Here is a 19,221-nt window from a genome sequence, read left to right on the forward strand (position 1 = left end):
CACCCTCCTCTGTAGTCACAGTGAAGAGGAGGGAGGGGTTAACGTGGCCAGCGTCTGCTAAGGTGTCCAGTCCAATGGCATCTACCAAATCCTCATACCAGTTGTCCTCAGTCTCTTGTAACAGATATCCATAAGGAACTGCACAACTCTCCCATTTGTCCTCCAATCCAGGCCTCTGATATGAAAAAGACAATGGATCATTTATGGGAGTGTTCCCCTGTCGAAGATGACTGGGATGACGACGCCGCCGGGCGTCAGTGGCATCAGCACTGGAGCAGGCGCCCCAGAAAGTCAAGGTTGCTCGACCAGTGCGCTCCGGGTCCTTCAATTGTTCCAAGGGGCCTGACTAGTGATGGGGGCGTACCCGCTGGCAGAAGACTAGTAGAGGCTCTTCAAAGACCAGCAGAGCCCAAAGGAACTCTAGCGAGAACAGATATGATGTACATGGCTTCATAAAATTCGCGTAGTTGGACTGGCGTAGAGATGGGCCAGGCTTCACGAACGAGCTAGGCCTAGAGTACCAACGCTCTTATGTCACACAGGATTACTTAGACGAACGAGGAGAAGTTGAAGATCTCTGACTTCATGCTCTTTTTATGTGGGTGAGACTTAACGAATTTCACGACAACCTCCACTGCGTCAATGAATGCTTAGAGTGGCTTCACGACCATCTTGTGACCTTCCTCTCAACCATGAACGTCGTGACATCGCACTTCGAGGAACTTGAAGGACTGCTCCCTTAAGGCCTTTGTCTGGATGGCGCTGCATTCAACGCAGGTCTTAGCGTCGTGGTCATGCTCCAACCATCGGATGCAAACCAAATGTGGGTCTGTCACTGACATCTGTCGATGGCAGGCGCCACAGAGCTTGAAACCAGCCTTCCTAGCGGACATCTCGCCGCACCAGGATACAGTCTTGAAAAAACTCTCAACAAAAAGTCAAAAAAGGGTAAGTCAAAAAAGACTTGGGGTTAATCTTCTCCGGGCCTGTGCTGACTGACTGGACATCATTGTGCTGGGGTGGGGGACTATATAGGCACCGCACACATCACTTAGGCACAGATGCTACAGAAACACCAAGTGGAGCCAAATGACACCACCTACCGGGGTGCAGGGGTACTGCTCATAAACAATTTCCGTGTCCGGTCTGGCGCCTGGGGATAATTAGAAGGTAAGTAATCTGGGGATGTCATATCCTATGTGGACAAAGCACCATTAGTGATAGCTATCTTAGATGAACATGGGAAGACTAAACTGAAATTTCAGGCCTGTCTTTGCTCAATGGACTGATGAATGCAAAAATATTATGCCATTTAACTTCAGACAGTTCTGAGATCATTCTGTTTGGCAGGGCTAATAGCCTCTGGACAAGTGATCTGGGTCTAGGGAATTCAGTGAGGCCCCTGTAACTAAATCTGTAGCCAGGAAACTTGGTATTTGAATAGAAAACAAACTTAGTATGAAGGAGCAGGTTAAGGCGGTCGGCGCTTGCTGTTGTACTTTGTGGATGCTCTGCAAAGCCTTTAACTGGCTTCCACTGAATTGCAGAAAAATATTTACTCAGTCACTTATACTAAGTCAGCTTAACTACAGGAACACCCTTAACGTAAGATTGGAATAACAGTCTCTAACAGGACTTCAAACAGTTCACAATACTGCTGTGACATTGGAAGGCCGTGCTTCAGCTAGAGCGGCATCTGCGCAGATACCGAAATCTCTCCATTGGCTGCCAGTGCATACGAGGTCTGTATTCAAGTTGATGTGTCATGTACACAAGGCCCTTACCGAACTTGGCTCACAATCTGAGAACCAAGACTAGATTTTACATTCCCAACAGAATCCTCAGATTCTCAACCTGGGCGTATGCTCTGCCTCTATGTATCCCCAAAGCCAGAACAGGAGCAAACAGTAAGATCATTCTCCATTCATGCAACACGGGACTGGAATTAACTTCCGGAGAAACAATGTCTAACAACTAATCACAGCAGCTTCAGAAAGTGGTTAAAAACTTGACCATTTCCAAACTCTTATTGTTCACTGTACGATTTATGCTCACTGAGCCATGATAAACGGAGTAGGAGGGAACTCATTAGTAAGTTCCTTAATAAACCTTAACACTATAGGGGACTGTAAAAGGGAAGGTTGATCCGGTAAGTAGAGGAATAATGAAACGGCAGACAAATACCTCTTAACCATTGCGACCGGACAACCTTGCTGCTCTAGGGACAGTGAAAAGTGCAAAATGTCAGATAAATGGGCTTTTAAAGGGGAACTTTTCTCACACCACTTTCCAAATTTCAGCCATCAGCCAGCATAAACTGTCTTGCTGGAGTGTCTTCTGGCCGATACTATAACATCCACCACATCAGGAGGAAAGTAAAACAACTCTGAATGCCCCGTTCAATCTACAGGCATGTAGGTGCAGGCTCTGAAGGTGGGGGGAGGGCGTGTGTGTAACCCTGCAAGAGGAGGTCTGTCCTGTGAGGGAGATGAAGCAGCACAGACAGAGAGAGGTGAAGAAAGTTTGTACACCATATCTTTTGTGTCCAGTCTGGGTCTATTAATAGGACTCGGGCTCTTCTTGGTAAAGCTTCCTCAGAGCCCAAGGAATCAAGGGTTTTTGGGAGTAGGTGGAGGAGACCAGGGGGAGGAATGGCGGGTGCAGGGAATGTGTATAACAGCTGGGCACCCCATTGCAATTGAGACAGGTCCCCCTGAACTCCCTGCAACGCATACTGAAGATTGTAGAACAACCAGCAGTGTGTATTCTCTTGAGTGGAAAAAAGGTCTATCTGAGGGTACCCCAAAGCCAGAAAATGTGTTGCACCACTACCAGATGGAGACGCCACTCTTGATCGGCAGAAAAGTCGCGAATGAGGCTGTCCGCACACTCACATTTAGAACTCTGGCCAAGTGATTTGCCATGATGCAGATCTGATGGTTGAGCCCATGACCAGGGTCGCAAAGCCTCTCTGCAGAGAGGATACAACCCCACTTCTTCTGGTTTATGTATCACATTGCAGTAGTATTGTCTGTTAAGTCCTGAACTGGCTGACCGCAAAGGGAAGGGAAGAGAGGAAGGTCTTGAGAAGGCAGACATATCACCCGCAATTCTAACCGATTGGTATGTAACAACCTTTCCTCCGAAGACCATTGATCTGCAAATCCTCAAGATGTGCTCACCACCCTGCAGTTGAGGCATCAATTATCACTGTGGCCACCAATGGCAGAGGGTGAAAAGGCTTCCCTGGTGACAGATTGCCAGCCACACCCCACCAGTGAAGACCCACTGCAGTGTCTCTGGAGATATTGACTGACTCTCTCAGATCGTCACTGTGCTGAAACCACTGCCTGCGGAGGCACCACTGGAGGGCCCTCATGTACCAGTGTGCATGGGTGACAAACAGAATGCAAGACGCCATTAGAACTAGCAGGCTAAGACCTTCAGGACTGGAACCATAGCTCCACTGTAAAACATCAGAATCCTATCCTGAATGGCCAGAATGCTCAGAGGAGGTGGGTAGGCTTGATTCACCGTAGTGTTGAGAACTGCACCTATGAATAGTGTGCCCTGAGAGGGCTCTATGTGAGATTTGGGCACCTTGATAGTGAAACCTAGGTTGAACAACAACTACCTTGTCAAATGCAAATGATTCAACACTAACTCTGGAGACTGTAAGACACAGCACAAGGATGGCAGTAAGGGATTAAATGTTGCACCACCTACCTATACACTAATGTACAAAGTTAAAAATCAGTAAAAAGCTGCCCACCTCCCAAGTCCACTGCCACAGAACTATAACTAGATAAATACAAAACAAGCGTATGGAGAGGCAACAAAAATAATCGTGAAATGGAATATATCAAAGTGACGAATTAAGACACGTCCTTCATGAATATGAAAAAGTCCAATTTTAAATCAGTTTTTCTTGACAATGATAAAACAGCCAAGAATCTCAATGTACGATGATCAGTGAAACAGCCACGAAACAGCCAATGCGTTTCGCCCGATGTGGGCTTCCTCAGGGTAGAAAAGATTCTGTTGGATTGTGGTCTCATTAGAAAACGCCACAGCTGATTTGATAAGTCAGCAGCTAAGCTCGTTCAAACGCGAATACTGTACTCCGTGATAAATTTCGTGCTTTGGAGAAACTAAACAAAAGTGAACAAAGCAAGTGGTGGGAGGGTCACTCCCTGCAGCGTTATTTAGATGTTGGGCGTGTACCTAGGGGGTTGCGCATACTCATAGCGCCCAGTTATGAGACCCCTGACCTCCAAATGATGAAGGAGTGGGCAGATACAAACCTAGAATCATCTAGAAAGCTGATGAACATACTTGTTAAATATACAGAATCGGACAGGCTGAAATTGCAAGTACAAATCGAAAAACTAAATGAGGAAATCAAACAAATGGGACAAAGTGAGGAAGAAAATAAATTCAGAAAGGAAATGACCTCACGACTAAAGAAGGAGGAGGATAAAATACAGGAACGCAAAACCTTTAAGCACCATAAAGCCGATTATGAATGCGGGAGAATTTTCACTTTTGCACAGAAATACGAAAGTTTAAAAATATCAAAATTTAGCGGAGCATCTAAAAATACAGTTCAAGGCAAACGAGGGCAGGGAGAATCATGGGCCTCAGACTGGAGCTCAGCCGTGGAAAGCAAAACTGAGGATCCAAGGGAAAGGAGATTTCCAACAACAATCTCCCTAGTAGAAGAGTTGGATTTTTTAGTGGAGGAGCGCAAACAGACACTGCGCCCAAAAAAAATCCACAAAAAACAAATCCCGCAAACGCAGAGAAAGGCGAAGGGCAAGCAAAAGGCAAAACCACCAGGAGATATCAAACCAGGCGGGGTAACAAAAAATAGACAACAGTGACAACCTACAAATTCAAAATGAAACCACTATTACTGTTACAAATTTGTCTAAAACAGTTCTAAATCAAGCCGAATTACATCTGCTATCCCTAGGTCTATCATATGCACCCGAAAGTTCTTTTGACTATGCATCCACCAGAATGGACATTTATAGAGGTATTAGAAAGTTAAAATTAAAAAAACATCACCTCTTAAAAAATACAGCTAAGCAATCAGAGATTCAGATGACAACAAACTCGCCACTACTGGAGGAAACAACGGTATATCAAGATCTCGCAAGCCAAGACATAACATTGCTTAGAGATCTGCAATCACTATCTGACAGTGAACCACAAACACACAATGCACATGATATATATAGTAGAAATGAAGAACTTATGAGACAAAGACAAAAATTAAAACAGTGTTCGCGTCAGCAATTACTGGAATCATGCTCATGCGTCTTCCATCTGCAGGCATCAGTCACCGTGTGGTGCGGACTCGGATCCAAAGAATGGGGGGTCTCTGCTACTTTGAAATATTTTAGCGGCCTTCCCGGTCGTGAAGGGACCCCCCATTCTTTGGATCAGAGTCAGCACCACACGGTGTCTGATGCCTGCGGATGGAAGACGCACGAGCATGATTCCAGTAATTGCTCACGCGAACACTGTTTCACGGCAACCAAGCAGCGTGACATGGTTTCAGGCTACCCTTCCAACCACTTGGGATTTATACTTGTGCCACAACACATGACCTTTGCACCCACTCGGGAAAACTACAACGCCCAAGATGCCGCAGGAGTGGCAGCGTCCCCGCCCAGGGACGCAGCTATTAACATATGCAGTTAATTCATGTGTAAAGCACGCAGCGCCACAGACGAAGGGAGGTGGTTCCTCTCTTCCTGGTGTTCCTTTCAATTGGGAATCTGGTACTTTGATATATATATATATATATATATATATATATATATATATATATATATATATATATATATATATACATATATACATACATATACACATACATACACTATTTTATTCCTGTTTTAGGTTTTCATTAGTCAGCATTGAAAAATAGTATTCAATATGTAAGCAAATATTTTGGCTGTATTATAGTTTCATAATAAAAGTCCAGGAATCCACCTTGGACGACATATACATTTAAAATGTTGTGCTGGCATTAACATTCAAAATACCATTAATACCACCACAATCACAAAGCAGCTTACCTTAACACCAAACCCAGAATGCTAAATTTCGAAAAGCAACTAGCTTTAAATCAGTGTGGCCATTGAATAGACAAATGTGGTTACTGCAAGACTTACCAAGTGGAATGCTTTACTATCTGGTTTTACTTTGTGCTTTTCCATGTATTTGATAAGGCTACAATTGGTATACCTAGAAGACAAAAATATTGTACAGATGACAAATTAAAAAGGACAATTAATTTAAACAACATTTGTTTTCGTAAAATTGTGCAATTTAAGACTACAGTTTGTAATCGCTAACATTGCTCAAGGTGGTTTCATCCCCCTTAAGGAACACTGGTCAAAAATTACATAGGCAAGCAAGTCATGGAGGAAGACCAAAAACATCTGAATTGCAGATTTTGGCATCATGGGACCAAGTAGAAGCATTTAACACTACAAAAATCAAACTATCCTTTTAGGAAATTTGCATGGTCAAATTTTGACCCTAGTTTTGGATTTGGCTTAAGCTGCTTTACTGGTCCCCTGAGGCCAGGGACAAAACCAACTCTGTAGTGTAAGATAAATGGGAACCACCAGCCTCTGTGAGGAGTACTAAATTGAGAAATTATGGTATAAAGATAAGTAACTCTGAGCACATTGTCTTGCTTCATGTCATCTGACATGCTGGTATATTAAGGCCACATTCTTGATGTACTTAATGATAGAATAACTCTAAAAGTCTAGAAGTATTTTGTGATTCTGACTTACTGAAGAGAAATTGCTACTTACTTCATTAGTGTCTTGAGGCGCACGCTTAACATGGGTGACCACAAAATGACATTCAACAGCAAATTGCACCATTAGAATATATAGCAATCTAAATATTGGTGAGTAATAAAATTAACTGAAAGTGAAATATTGAGAGATTTTTGGGTTGAAGGCAGAAACTGATTACTTTTTGCGTGACTCTTCTCTTATGGCTGACGGGATAAACAGCATTGATTAAAATTACTGTTCTTCATCAGTGATTATGCTTTTTTGAGACATGTATGTGCAGTTATTCAAGATATATTTACAAAGATTGAACATACTGCTGCATAGAACACTTTGGGGGGGGCAAACGGAGTGGTTCTGAAGGAGGGGAGAGGAGCATGCAGCTTCCACATATGGAGGGTTATTATCTGGCCTCACAACAACATAATGTGATATTGTGCTCTCGTAAGGAAAGTGACCATCGATTGGAGACCTTTAATGTGCAGGGGTCCAGGAAGATAAGAAACAGCCCTATATTGTCAATGCTGCAATACAGAAGAAGAGCAATATACACTAACTAGTCCAAATGAGGACACCACACTAACTCGCTACCCATATATGGTAGACAGGCACATTTCAGAGAGTCTTGAAGGAGATCTACTTCACTCACTGGAAAATGGAGGTATAAACATGATGGGTGACCATTTCTCTAATGCTTTGGTTTGTTACATTCAGGGAAGCAAATGAACTGCTTAACATGCGTGATACACAGCTTCTCCAGTAGAGAAGACTGGGTGGTGTGGGTAGGGTGGCTGTGGAACGATTCCAAGTGGTATGTTAAACACAACAGGCTCAGACTAATGTAGATATGAGCATGAAATTAATCATGTCTGTATGTTGCATTTAGAGTGGATATTCCCAAGACACAGCTTAGAATTAAGGCAGTTTGGAAAAGGATCAGAGGACAAAAAATAAATACAGAGGACTGGAGTAAAGTAAGCTCATTTGTTGAAAAATCTTCTGGTGATCCTATACTAAGTGACCCCATTTTCACATTCTACACAGAACGTACACTACTCCAAGTATATTGCATAAGAAGAAATTCCACAGATGTAACCAGGAGAAGCAAACTGTTGTGAAGACATCAGATAGTATCTGGCACTTACACACAAGATTATATGGTTATAAATGCAAATATAAAGCTGTGCGCATTTTATCACCTACTGTGATAATAGTAGGGAGAGCACTACAAGAAGCTAGTAAAGCTTAATTGTCTTAATGAAGGTTTGCTACATCTATTTGTACGCTTTTAAGGGAAAATATAAAGTTAAACAAAGAAAATATAGATTACTAAAGGTCATCAAATACAGCAGCCCTCTCTCACTCATGTGGTTTTCGCCATAGTGAAATCAGTAACGGGGCAACTTTAGATCTGGAGAAGAGGTACATCGGTAATAGTCGAGGACCCTAAAACGGCTCACCTGTGTACATCATTTTCATGCCTGCTAAACAGGTCCACCTAACACCCAAAAAAGGCCAATCCCCCAAAATGGTGAAAGGATTGAGCACCATCAATCACTTGCCATGGAAGCACTAACATTTTGACCTGCAAGAGAGCTGGGCAATCTTTAAACGCCTCATTGTCCCTGTAGCCCAGTCTTTCTCTAACGACAAGCCTGTAATATGTCAGTCTTCATTATGTCTGTGTATACGAGTCTTAGCCCTTGGCAGTGGGGACCCTAGGGTGTTCCTAGAAAAGTACTGAAAATAATTTGTGCCTACCTTTCAATGGGGATCAGAAACGAATCAATATGGCACTGAATTGTCTTTATCTCATGAAGAGTAAATCCCTGGTATCAGCTGGTGGGGGACAGGTCCTGGTGATAGCTGCATAACTCTACACTTGTTCTATCCCACTGGCCTTGTCTTTTGGCACAACCACTACAGGGGCCAAGGCATTTAAAGAAAAGCTTGCCCCTGTGCTTTTTTGAGGCATCAGAAAGGGACAATTTTGGATCGGAGGTTAATCTTGATTGGTGCCAACAATGAACAATTGTTGGATTACTCCTTCTGCATGCTTATATGGGTCATTGAAAGATTTAAAGTACAACCATACCCAGGCCCCATGTGGTTCAGACAGACCAAGCACCACTACTTGGACAGTTTCTTCAGTGTTCTCTGGATAAGAAGGTACTAATTCTCCAAAGCAAGCATCTTCTTGTTGCCTTTTCTATCCATCTTCACCACTCCAGCCCATTATGCAATGTCCGACTGTAGAACGGTGTTTGCATTAATTCCGAAAAACATATAAGCTTGATAATACCAGACCGTGGCAGCTAACAATGCAATGGACCATCTAGATTTCAGCAATATAAAGTGTACAGAGCGAGACAAGTTCAATTTAAACACAGTTCAATGAAGCTCAACTGCTGTCATTAAAAATATTCACAATTTATATACTTTAGCTTTCGAAAAGGGTGAACTGTAATATAAATGAAGCTATTAATCACATCAACTTACGTGTTTCTCCGGAAATCTTTCATTAAAGTTGAATGTTCAGGCATCTTCTTAATGTCTTCCCAATCTTTGTCTAAGGACGGCATAGTCAATAGGATTGCAAACTATTTTTCAGACCATTCAAACATAAAATACATGAGAATATTCACAAAATAAGTAAGTGCTCACTCTGAAATTGCATTTTAATGTCTAACATTTCACACTGTACATCTGACAAATAAAAAGTAAGATTATTTAGGTAGCCTTAAAGTAATCTAATGCCAATACACTTTGGGTAGTTCATTCAACAATATTCAGAAAAGTTAGCTGGTTCGTGTTTCCAGTACTTCCACTTCCAGAAATGACTAGATTAGAAACAACTAAGTCACAAGCAGCGGAAAAGGGAAACTACTTACCTTCGGTAATGCGCTTTCTGGTGGATACTCTATCGGACCACAGATGGATCCTGACATTTTTCTCTGCAGTTCCCTCACACCCCAGTAGGTGGTGTTGTATGGCTTTGTGTTGGGTCCGTCCTACACCAGTAATGATGTCAGGACCACATATAACCTCCACAGTTTCTTTCTGATATATGTCTGTACCGGACTCTGAGCCCTGCATAATCAGATTTTTCAATATGCAGAGCTCAAATGGAGTCCTTTTTAAGATGGAGGAGAAAGGGTCTATTCTACAGAAAAGTGAAGTTAGGAAGGTCGGAAAGTAATCTGCAGTCAGATGGAGTATCCACCAGAAAGAGCATTACCGATGGCAAGTAACTTTTTCTAAAGACAGATACTTCTAGCTGCAGATTCCTCACAGGTCCTGCAGGATGGAACGTGGAAAGTACCCTTCCCGCAGCACCTGGCAATCCAGACAGTAGTGCTTTGGGAACGTGTTAACCAATGTTCATGTTGCAGCCTAGCAGATGTCCAAGATATAAACTCCTCGTGCAAGCAAGGTGGAGGCTGCTTTGGTTCTGATGGAATGAACCTGCAAGTCTTCCAGGGGGCTGTTTCTTAGTTAATCCTTAGCAGATATTTATACAAAGGCCAATCCATCTGGAAATGGTCTGTTTCTTCACTGCCTTACCTCACTTTGTCCCAGAGAAACCAACAAAGAACTGATCACCCAACTGGATTGTTCCCTGTGGATCAATGCAGAAGCTCTGAGCTCTGTTACAGTCTAAGCAAAGGATTTTTTCTCTCCCTACTTGGAAGAAGGAGGCAGGTAAAGAAGACTATCAGGGAGACTGACTGCCTAATGTGAAAAGGAGTGTCAACTTTAGGGCGGAATGCAACCGTAGTCCTTCGGACAATTCTGTCTGAGAAGGTGGTGTGGACAACTGTGCACGGTCTCAAACGGGGTGCTCACCAGAAACGATAGAACCAAATTCAGAATGCACTGGGGAAACACATGGTTTTGGCGGAAACATGTGGGTCAGCTCTTTTAGAAAATGTATCAAAAAAGGTGATTTAAACACATGATCAGAGAGGACTGATCATGTAACCGTATAAAGGCAGACAACAAAACTTATAATTTGGCTACAGAAAGTCATTGGTAGATTAATGATAACATCAGATAACTGGACTTGCGGGGATGGGATTTGCCCTAAAGAACATCACACACCAAACTACTCCAATGTCCCACATAGATGGTTTTGGAGGATGGACACCTAGCTGTCAGAATGGCAATTACCACCAGTGGTGAGAGATCAAAAGCAATCAAATGTATCCGCTCAATCTCTAAGCCTGGAGGTGTAAGTTCTGTTTGCTCGGGTGCAGGGTTCTGTCCTGCTCCATCAACATAAGGTCTTCCCGAAGGTACAGCCAGGCCAGAAGGCAAATGCTCATGGCCAGAAGTTCCGGTTACCACACTTTCTTGGCCACAAGGATGACTAGGCCTGGTTGTTGAGGATCTTCTTCAGAATTGTGGGCAGGAGACGGAGAAAAGGAGAGCAGGAGTCCCGAGCTCCAGTTCAACCTACAGGCATCTCCGAAGGAGAATGGTCTTGGGAACTCAAGCCAGGGTTCACCTCATTACAGGAAGTTACCACGTACTACCACAGAGTTTAGACGCCATTCTTGATGTGCTAGACAACACCAGTTTTTTTCATCCACCAATGCGTTTAAAGCTTCTCCCAGGTGTTGTGCGGCGAGAACAATGACCTGCCAGCTCAACCAGTTCCAGGGATGTGCATTCTCCTGGCACATGACCCACAATCCTACTTCACCATGCTGGTTGCAGTAGCACATGTTGGTGGTGGTGTCCATGATGACGTGCACTCTTTCCCCTTAACAGAAGAGACAAAAGCTTTTATGGCTTAGCGAATCACCCACAACTGTGATGGACTGATGTGGTGGTGGGCTTCCGCCACAGACAAGAGAACTTTGATCCCCACATCTTCCAGTTAGTTTTGAGTGGGGCAGGGAGAGGGTTCAGCTACCGTTCCACTTGTGGTCCATCAGCCACCACTGCAGATCTTTATGTCTCTTATGATATCTGGATGGAATCTGCGAGGTTCCCTTGATGCTGAGCCCACTGAGATTTCATATCCCACTGCAGAACCTGCATGTGCCGCCTGGCATGGCCTACAAAGTGGATGCAGAAGCTCAAGATCCTCAGAACTGTAAACACTGAGACTCAGGTCTAAGGTTGAAAGATCCTGGACTCTCTAAAGGCATCAGGAAAGCTCAGCATAGCACCACATCCAGGATCCCTCCAGTGAAAGGGAGCCTCTGAGAAAGAGTACGGTGTGACCGCAGTACATTGATGGGAAAACCCAGAGATGGAAACAGATTGACAGTCATTTGGAGGTGGAAGACGGCTGTTTGAGCTGAGACCCCCCCTTCATCAGCCAGTCATTGAGGTATGGGAAGACTAGTATTCCCTACCTCTGTAGTTGGGCAACTACCACCACTTTAATGAACATACCAAAAAACTGGTACGGCTGAAGGAAAGCTATAAGAACTGAAAGTGCGTGTGCCCCCTGAAAATGTAGGTAGCACCTGTGAGACTGTCGGGCAGGAATGTGCAAATAGGCATTGTGCAAATCCAGCACCACAATCTACCAGCTGGATCCTGGGCAGTGAGAACTTGAGTGCAAAACTTTAGCTTGTCCTTTTTGGAGGCCGAAATTCAGAGGGTGAAGGTCTAAAATAGGACAAATTCCTCTGTGCTTCTTCAGGACCAGAAAGTTAAGGAGAAGCAGCCAGTCCCAACAATAAAGGCCAGTAAACTCTACACAGCTCCCTTGCTCCGAAAGAGCCTGGATATCTTTCCACAGGATGGACAAGTTGCCTCCAGAAGTTATTGCGGCAGCATGTTTAGAGCGGTGAATAGAAAGGGTTGGGCAACTGCTAGACAACTTGAGGCATCCATTTGTCGCCACTGATGGAAGTAATAACTTATCAAGCCCTCTAACAGGTTGGCAGGGTGCCAATGACAAAAAACGAAAGAGGTTTTCCAGTGGTCGTTGGTGAAAAGGGATGGGGGGATGTGGGTGGGGGGGAGTAAGGAAGGCTGACAGGCCATAGACTGGTCAGTGCTTTGCTTCTCGGATCTGGACTCTGTAAGCCAGATTGTCAACTTCTACCTTGAAAGGTTTGTGAGGTCTATTGCTGCGGATGCAAATGTCGACATTGCCTCTGTTGGATACCCCTTATCAAGCTTCAAAAGGGGCAATATTGTTGGGCAAAATGCCGTATAGGTGATCCAAGGCCAAGGGAGTCAACGTAGCTTTGACCATGGTTTCACCCATATGGCAAGGACAGTGTCCGTGAGGGCCTCACTGAATGAGTGGAGAGGCTCGCTGAAGGTCTGCACTGATTGCATAATGTCTGTAGGACATTGTTATTAAATTCCACTGAATATTTATTTATTTATTTATTTATTTAAAGAGTTTTATATAGCGCAAACAAGATCTTCACAGATATCAGAGCGCTTTACATAGACGGGTACATGAGGGAGCAAAGTCAAACAGGCAAATCAAGCTTTACATAGAAGGGTGCAAGGGGGAGCATATTCAGACGAGTAACTCAATAAATCACAGTATAATAGTACTACTAAGTGACACAACCACTCATGTGGATGATAAAATAACTCATACAAATAAGTCAAGAGTCAAACATGTAATACAGAACGGTGCAAGGTGTTAATAGGATTCGAAATAGTAGCTCAAGTGTATTTAGCCATGAGGATAGCTTTTACTTCTTTTTTAAAGAGTGTAGTGGAGGAGATCAGCCTGGTTTCGGGAGGGAGTGAGTTCCAGATCCTAGGCGCCATTCCTGAGAAGGAGCGCTTGTATGTTTTTTCCTTCCGGAATCTTCGAGGTTTCAGCAGGAGATTGTTTGTGCCTCTCGTGTTTCTAATTCCCCCAGAGATTGTCAACTTCTGAGCGAGGTAGCCGGGTGAGTTTAGGTGTACCGCCTTGTGTGTCATGCAGGCGATTTTCAGCTGTATTCTGCCTTCAAAAGGCAGCCAATTCAGGGATTTCAGGTCAGGGGTAATGTGGGAGTACTTTTTTGACCCAGTGATGAGTCTCGCTGCAGCATTTAGAGAAGCTTTTAGTGGTGCGGTTGTAGTTAGGGGGAGTCCGCAGAGGGCGGTGCTGCCGTATTCAATTCGTGGGATGACTAGTGCTTGTACTGCAGTTTGGAAGTCTTTGGCCGGGAGGTAGGGTTTGAGTTTCCTCAGAGTATTGATCTGGAAGTTCGCTCCCTTTGTTGCCTTGCTGATATGTTGCTGCATGTTGAGATTAGTGTCGAGTGTTATGCCTAAAGATTTTGCTGAGTCCACGATGGTGGGTTGGACATTGAGTGCGGTTAGGAGTTTAAGCCAATGTTGAGTGGTTGATATCTTAGCTGGAGGTGAGATCAGAAGGAACTCTGTTTTCAGGGCATTGAGTTTGAGGTGGTTATCGGCAAGCCAGGATTGGGTGCAACTGATAGTTGAGTTCAGAAGCAGGATGTCATTGGGTGATTGTAACTTGAGGTAAAGTTGGGTGTCATCAGCGTACATGTGAAAGCGTACATTGGATGCTTGTAGCAAGGTGGTGAGAGGTTCCATGACTAGGTTGAACAAAGTTGGGGATAGAGAAGATCCTTGGGGGACGCCTAGCGTTACAGGTATTGGCGAGGACATCAGGTTGTTGCTCTTGAATTTTTGCGACCTGTTGTGAAGAAAGGAAGTGAACCACTTGAGGACAGTTCCAGATAGGCCCATTCTTGTGTTTAGTAGTTCTAGTAGATTCTCATGTTTGACAGTGTCGAATGCTGAGGAGAGATCAAGAAGGATGAGGAGGCAGGTGTCGTTTTGGTCTAGCATTTGAAGTGCGTCGTCAATTATGTGAGTCATAGCAGTTTCTGTGCTGTGTCCTGCTCGGAAGCCTGACTGGAGAGGGTTGAGGAGATCGAATTGCTCAATGTGTTTAGACAATTGTAGTTGTGCGCATTTTTCCAGCAGTTTGGCGAGAGTGGGGATATTGGTGATGGGACGGTAATTGTTGAGATCCGAGGGGTCGGCTGTAGGTTTCTTTAGTAGAGGTGTGACCTGGCCAACTTTGAGGGAGTCAGGTATGCTGCCTTGTTGGAGAGAGCTGTTGATAATTTTAGTCCAGAGAGGGAGAAGAAAAGGGGTAAAGTCTTTTACTGCGGAGGCAGGGAGGGGGTCCGTGAGGTGATTGGATGGTTTCAGGCTGAGCAGTTTGCCAATTTCTTCTTCCGAGTATATGCTGAAGGTTGACCATGTAGCATTGTTTTTTGGTTCAGTGGGTGCTAGGCATTGGGGTTTGGAATAGAGGCTTGCGTCAATGAGATCGCTTTTTATTTTGTCGGTTTTTTGGATAAAGAAAGCAGCGAAGTCTTCACAGGAGGGTGCCTCACGCCCAGTGTTTAGTGGTTGCGGTTGCTCCTTTGATTGTGACTTGATTAGCTCGAACAGTTTTCTCGGGCGGTTTTTTGCTTGGTCGAGTTGGAGGCTGAAGAAGTCCGATTTTGAGCGTTTTATTTTCCTGAAGTAGGCGTTTCTCTTTTTCTTCAGATCTTTTAGGTGCATTGCAGAGGGGGCTGATCTCCAGGTCCGTTCTGCCATTCGCATGTCTCGTCTATCTTCGTTGAGACTCCCGTCGTACCATGGTTTGGAGATTTTAGTAGAGACTCTTTTTAGCTGCATAGGTGCGACCTCATTAATTATAGAGGTCATAGCGTTGATATAGTGGTCAGTCAGAGTTTGGACGTCCGTGGCGCCTGTAGGTGGGAGTAGGAGATTGCAACTGTTAGGGGGCAAAGAGCCTGGTTTGAGTTTTTCCAAGTCTCTTTTCCAGACTTTGGGCTTGGAGAGTTGAGCCGGGATGACTTTGACTTTTTCATTGATAAAGAATGTGATAATATACTGATCTGACCAGTCACAGGGTTGGATGGATTCGAGTTGGATAGATTCCTCTTTGGAGATGATCAGGTCGAGGGTAGAGCCTTTCTTGTGGGTTGGGCTGTTGCATATTTGGGTGAGGTTAAGGGCAGCGAGGAAATTTTTAAGACCATTTACCACCGCGTCGTTGCGGTCATTCCAGTGGAGATTGAAGTCACCAAGGTATATTTGGGTGAGCTGCTGTCCGGAATTGGTTGAGATCATATCCATGATTTCTTGGGAAAAGGTGAGATTGTCCCTGGGTGGGTGGTAGATGCTGTGAAGAGAGCATATCGGTTTGCCCTCACTAATGATGTCGAGGCAGATGTATTACCAGGATGTAGGGGATGGTAGGGATGTGGAGTTGACTTTCTGAACAGAGAGGTTGTCCCTGTAGATGCATGCGATTCCACCACCTATTTGGCCTTTTCTGTCGAGCCTGATAATGTGATAGTTGGGAGGGACCAGAATGTCCATTATGGGTGTCGAGGATTCAGTTAGCCACGTTTCAGTCAGGACGATTAGATCAAGGTCCTGTGATAAGAGTAGTTCAGCAATGGCGGCGGAATGTTTCGTGGCCGATCTGCAGTTGAGAAGAGTGCATTTGAGGCTGGGTGTGTAGAGGGTGTTAGATGATTCTATGGAGAGAGGGATTTTTCTAAGGTTATCGGGGATAGAGGATCTGCTGTTTAGTGTAGGTGGTCTAAGGGGATTTGGGTGTATTGTGGGAATGTTGTGGTGTGGTTGAGTGAGGTTCGGGTGTTGGGTCATAGGAGCGGAGAAGGGCGAGTGTGTCGAGGTCAGAGGAAGAATTGTGGGTGCGGCGAGGGCGGTTGTTGCGATTAAGAACTGGGATTGAGGTCGGATTGGGGTGGGTTAGCTGAGCGCGAGAGTTAGTCGGAGGGGTGGGGGACAAGTTGGGCGGGGATGTGTTGATGTGTGAGGGGTTGCGGGGGTGATGCGGGGGACGAGGGCAGTTGCTGTGCCTATGAGCCGGGATTGACGCCTGGTGAGGGGCATGATTAGGGTGGGAGTCAGCCGGCGGAGTAGGGGACAAGTTGGGAGGGGAGGTGGAGGTGGGTGGGGGGTGTATGGGGTGTTTGGAGAGTAGTTCTTTGATGGCGTGTATCTCTTCTTTGATCTGAGTGAGGGTGGCCGTGATGTATTCCATCGAAGGGCAGGTGATGGGGGTGACCGTCAAGGGTGAATGGCTGACCAGGGAATTCGTGTGCAAGTGGGAGAGAGGGATGGTGTTTGAGCAGGTCTGCGTTGTGTTGGTGTGAGGGATGGAGTTAGGGGGGCAAGGGGTTTTGGGCGGTAGGGGTGTGGATGAGGTAGGGAGGAGGTTGGTGTTATGGGTGAGGGCATTGGTGTGGATGAGGGGTGTGGATGAGGTAGCGAGGAGGTTGGTGTTATGGGTGAGGGCATTGGTGGTAGGCGGGGGGTCAAGGTGTAGACTGGGAGCCTGATAGCCGTGGTGGGGGTGTAGGGAGGGTAATGGGGGCTGAGGGTAGGAGGGGAAGTGGGGTTGGAGATGGTCCTGTTGAGGGGGGGGGGGGAGTTAAATTAAGAGGGTGGGTATGTTCTGCGAAGTTGGTTGGAGGGTACTGAGGACTGAGAATGGGGGGGGATAAATGGGGGGACTTGTCGGAGTGCGTGTTATTCTGGTGCTGGACTACGTTAGGTGTGTTATGGGTGGGAGCTGTGCTGTCAGCGACGAGCGGGGTGTTGATGCCCGCTGTATGTGTGATAGGAGTGTTGAAGGTATGTGTGGAGGTCCGCGAGTTGGTAGAAGGGGCGGGAGAGCGGTGTAAGGGGGGAGAGATCTGTCTCTGTGTGTGAGTGCTGAGTTGCGGTAGTGGGGTTGTGGGTAGGGGATGGGAGGTCAGGGGTGGTAGGTATGTCCCTGAATGAAGCGTATGTAGCTGTGAGGTCATGATTGGTGTGACTGGGGGAGGTGTGAGTGTTTGTCCGTGAGTTGGAGAGGTGTTCTTTGAAAGTGGGGAACAAGTTGTCTAGCAGTTCCAGGTTCCTGTCTGTCGATTGTGATAGGACAATCCCGTTATTGTAAATAGTGATGGTGGCTCTGGCTGGGAAGACTTGGGATGGTGTGATGGAGAGAGTTAGACTATGTGCGGATTTTCTGGTGGAGGAGACGGTGAGTAGGGTGAGGAACGCTTTTCTCCATTGTGCTCTGCGTGTGGTGTGGAAGATGATATCAGTGTTCAGGGATCCATATAGCAAGAGGAGTCTCCCTCCTCATTACCATCTGCAGTTTTTGATCCTGCTGTAAATGCTGTATATGGTTGGAGTAATTTCTGACCAACTGCGCAGAAAAACAGAAAAAGAATTGAGAGAAAAAAAAGCAAGAATGGGTCACTCAAATCCTCTACATGCCCTCTGCAATGCTCCAGGGATTCTTCGTCTCTAGTCTTCCGTTCAATATGCAAGTACACGCTTTGCCAAAACTATTAGGTTAATACCGCATGAACTTTCAAATGTATGCATATGACATGCAAATCCATTTCGAGCTAGAAAACAAATCTGATACATTAACTGCCAACTCTGCTTAATTGAATTATATGCTCTACTGGATGAAGTAGAATTTCATTTGCATGAACAGAGACAAAACAGAGATCCTTGTTGGAGGAACAACAAAGTCTCTGCAATTTGACTTGCCTACAGGCCTCGGAAATGTGGCCAACCTCTCTAACAACTAGGAACTCAAGTCAACATAATACTTCAGGATATCAATCTTCAACTCTGACTTACTCTGTAAATGCTAATACTACTCCAATCTGATCACAAAATTCAGCTATCATGAGCATTGGTCCTAGCATGCTTGGATTACAGTTTTATTTGCTCTAGCGACCAAAAGACCTTCATTGCCACAAACAATACAGCATTGGGCAGCCGGAATGTGCTTAAATCTCTGCAGAATCGACCAAAATAAACCCATCCTGAAGCCAGGATTAAATTCAAGGTCCAAGATGAAAGTGAAGGCTAATGGGTTTTCAATCATCTAAATGATGAAACATCCACAATCTTAACCAGACATCATATGAGGGTTAAGGAAAAATCTGAAAACATAACAATTTTTAGGTTATGACTGGAGAAAGTTGGACACAGTTGCTAAACCACTGTATCCAACTCTAAACTCCTCTCCATCTTAACATACATCTTCTTTAGGACTCGGAGTACCCTAAGGGACTTTAGTAAACATCAAAACTGAAAGAAAATAAGGGTTCCAGTAAGCAGCTCAAGAGCTTGGTAAATCACCACCAAATTTCAGTGTAAGAAATCGCACCCAGAAAGATGGCTGTAGGAATGGCTTAGATCAAGGTTGACAAGAAACCATGAAGCAAGAGTTCTCAGGGGAAGAAAGTGATGACTTGAGCTCCCAAATAATAAGGCAACATTAGTGGAAGAAGATTTCAGAACTAAACCAGTTAAGAGGGGGGGTGCAAGAGGATTTCATGAAAATGACGTGAAATCCCAGGTTCTGCTGAAAGGAGGACAG

General features: G+C 44.9%; 1 protein-coding gene across 1 annotated transcript in view; it reads right to left on the bottom strand.

The window, feature by feature from the left end:
* The window catches only part of CDK8 (cyclin dependent kinase 8), a 203,339-nt gene that overhangs the window by 72,992 nt on the left and 111,126 nt on the right, over positions 1-19,221 (bottom strand). Inside the window, exons 8-9 of the mRNA XM_086935177.1 lie at positions 9,324-9,393; positions 6,186-6,258 (exon numbers count right to left, since the gene is read on the bottom strand). Coding sequence (XP_086791303.1) covers positions 6,186-6,258; positions 9,324-9,393 — 143 coding nt within the window. The remainder of the gene's footprint in view (positions 1-6,185; positions 6,259-9,323; positions 9,394-19,221) is intronic.

The sequence above is a fragment of the Lissotriton vulgaris genome, chromosome 8, assembly GCF_964263255.1.
Source record: "Lissotriton vulgaris chromosome 8, aLisVul1.2, whole genome shotgun sequence".
In the NCBI taxonomy this organism is placed as follows: Eukaryota; Metazoa; Chordata; class Amphibia; order Caudata; family Salamandridae; genus Lissotriton; species Lissotriton vulgaris.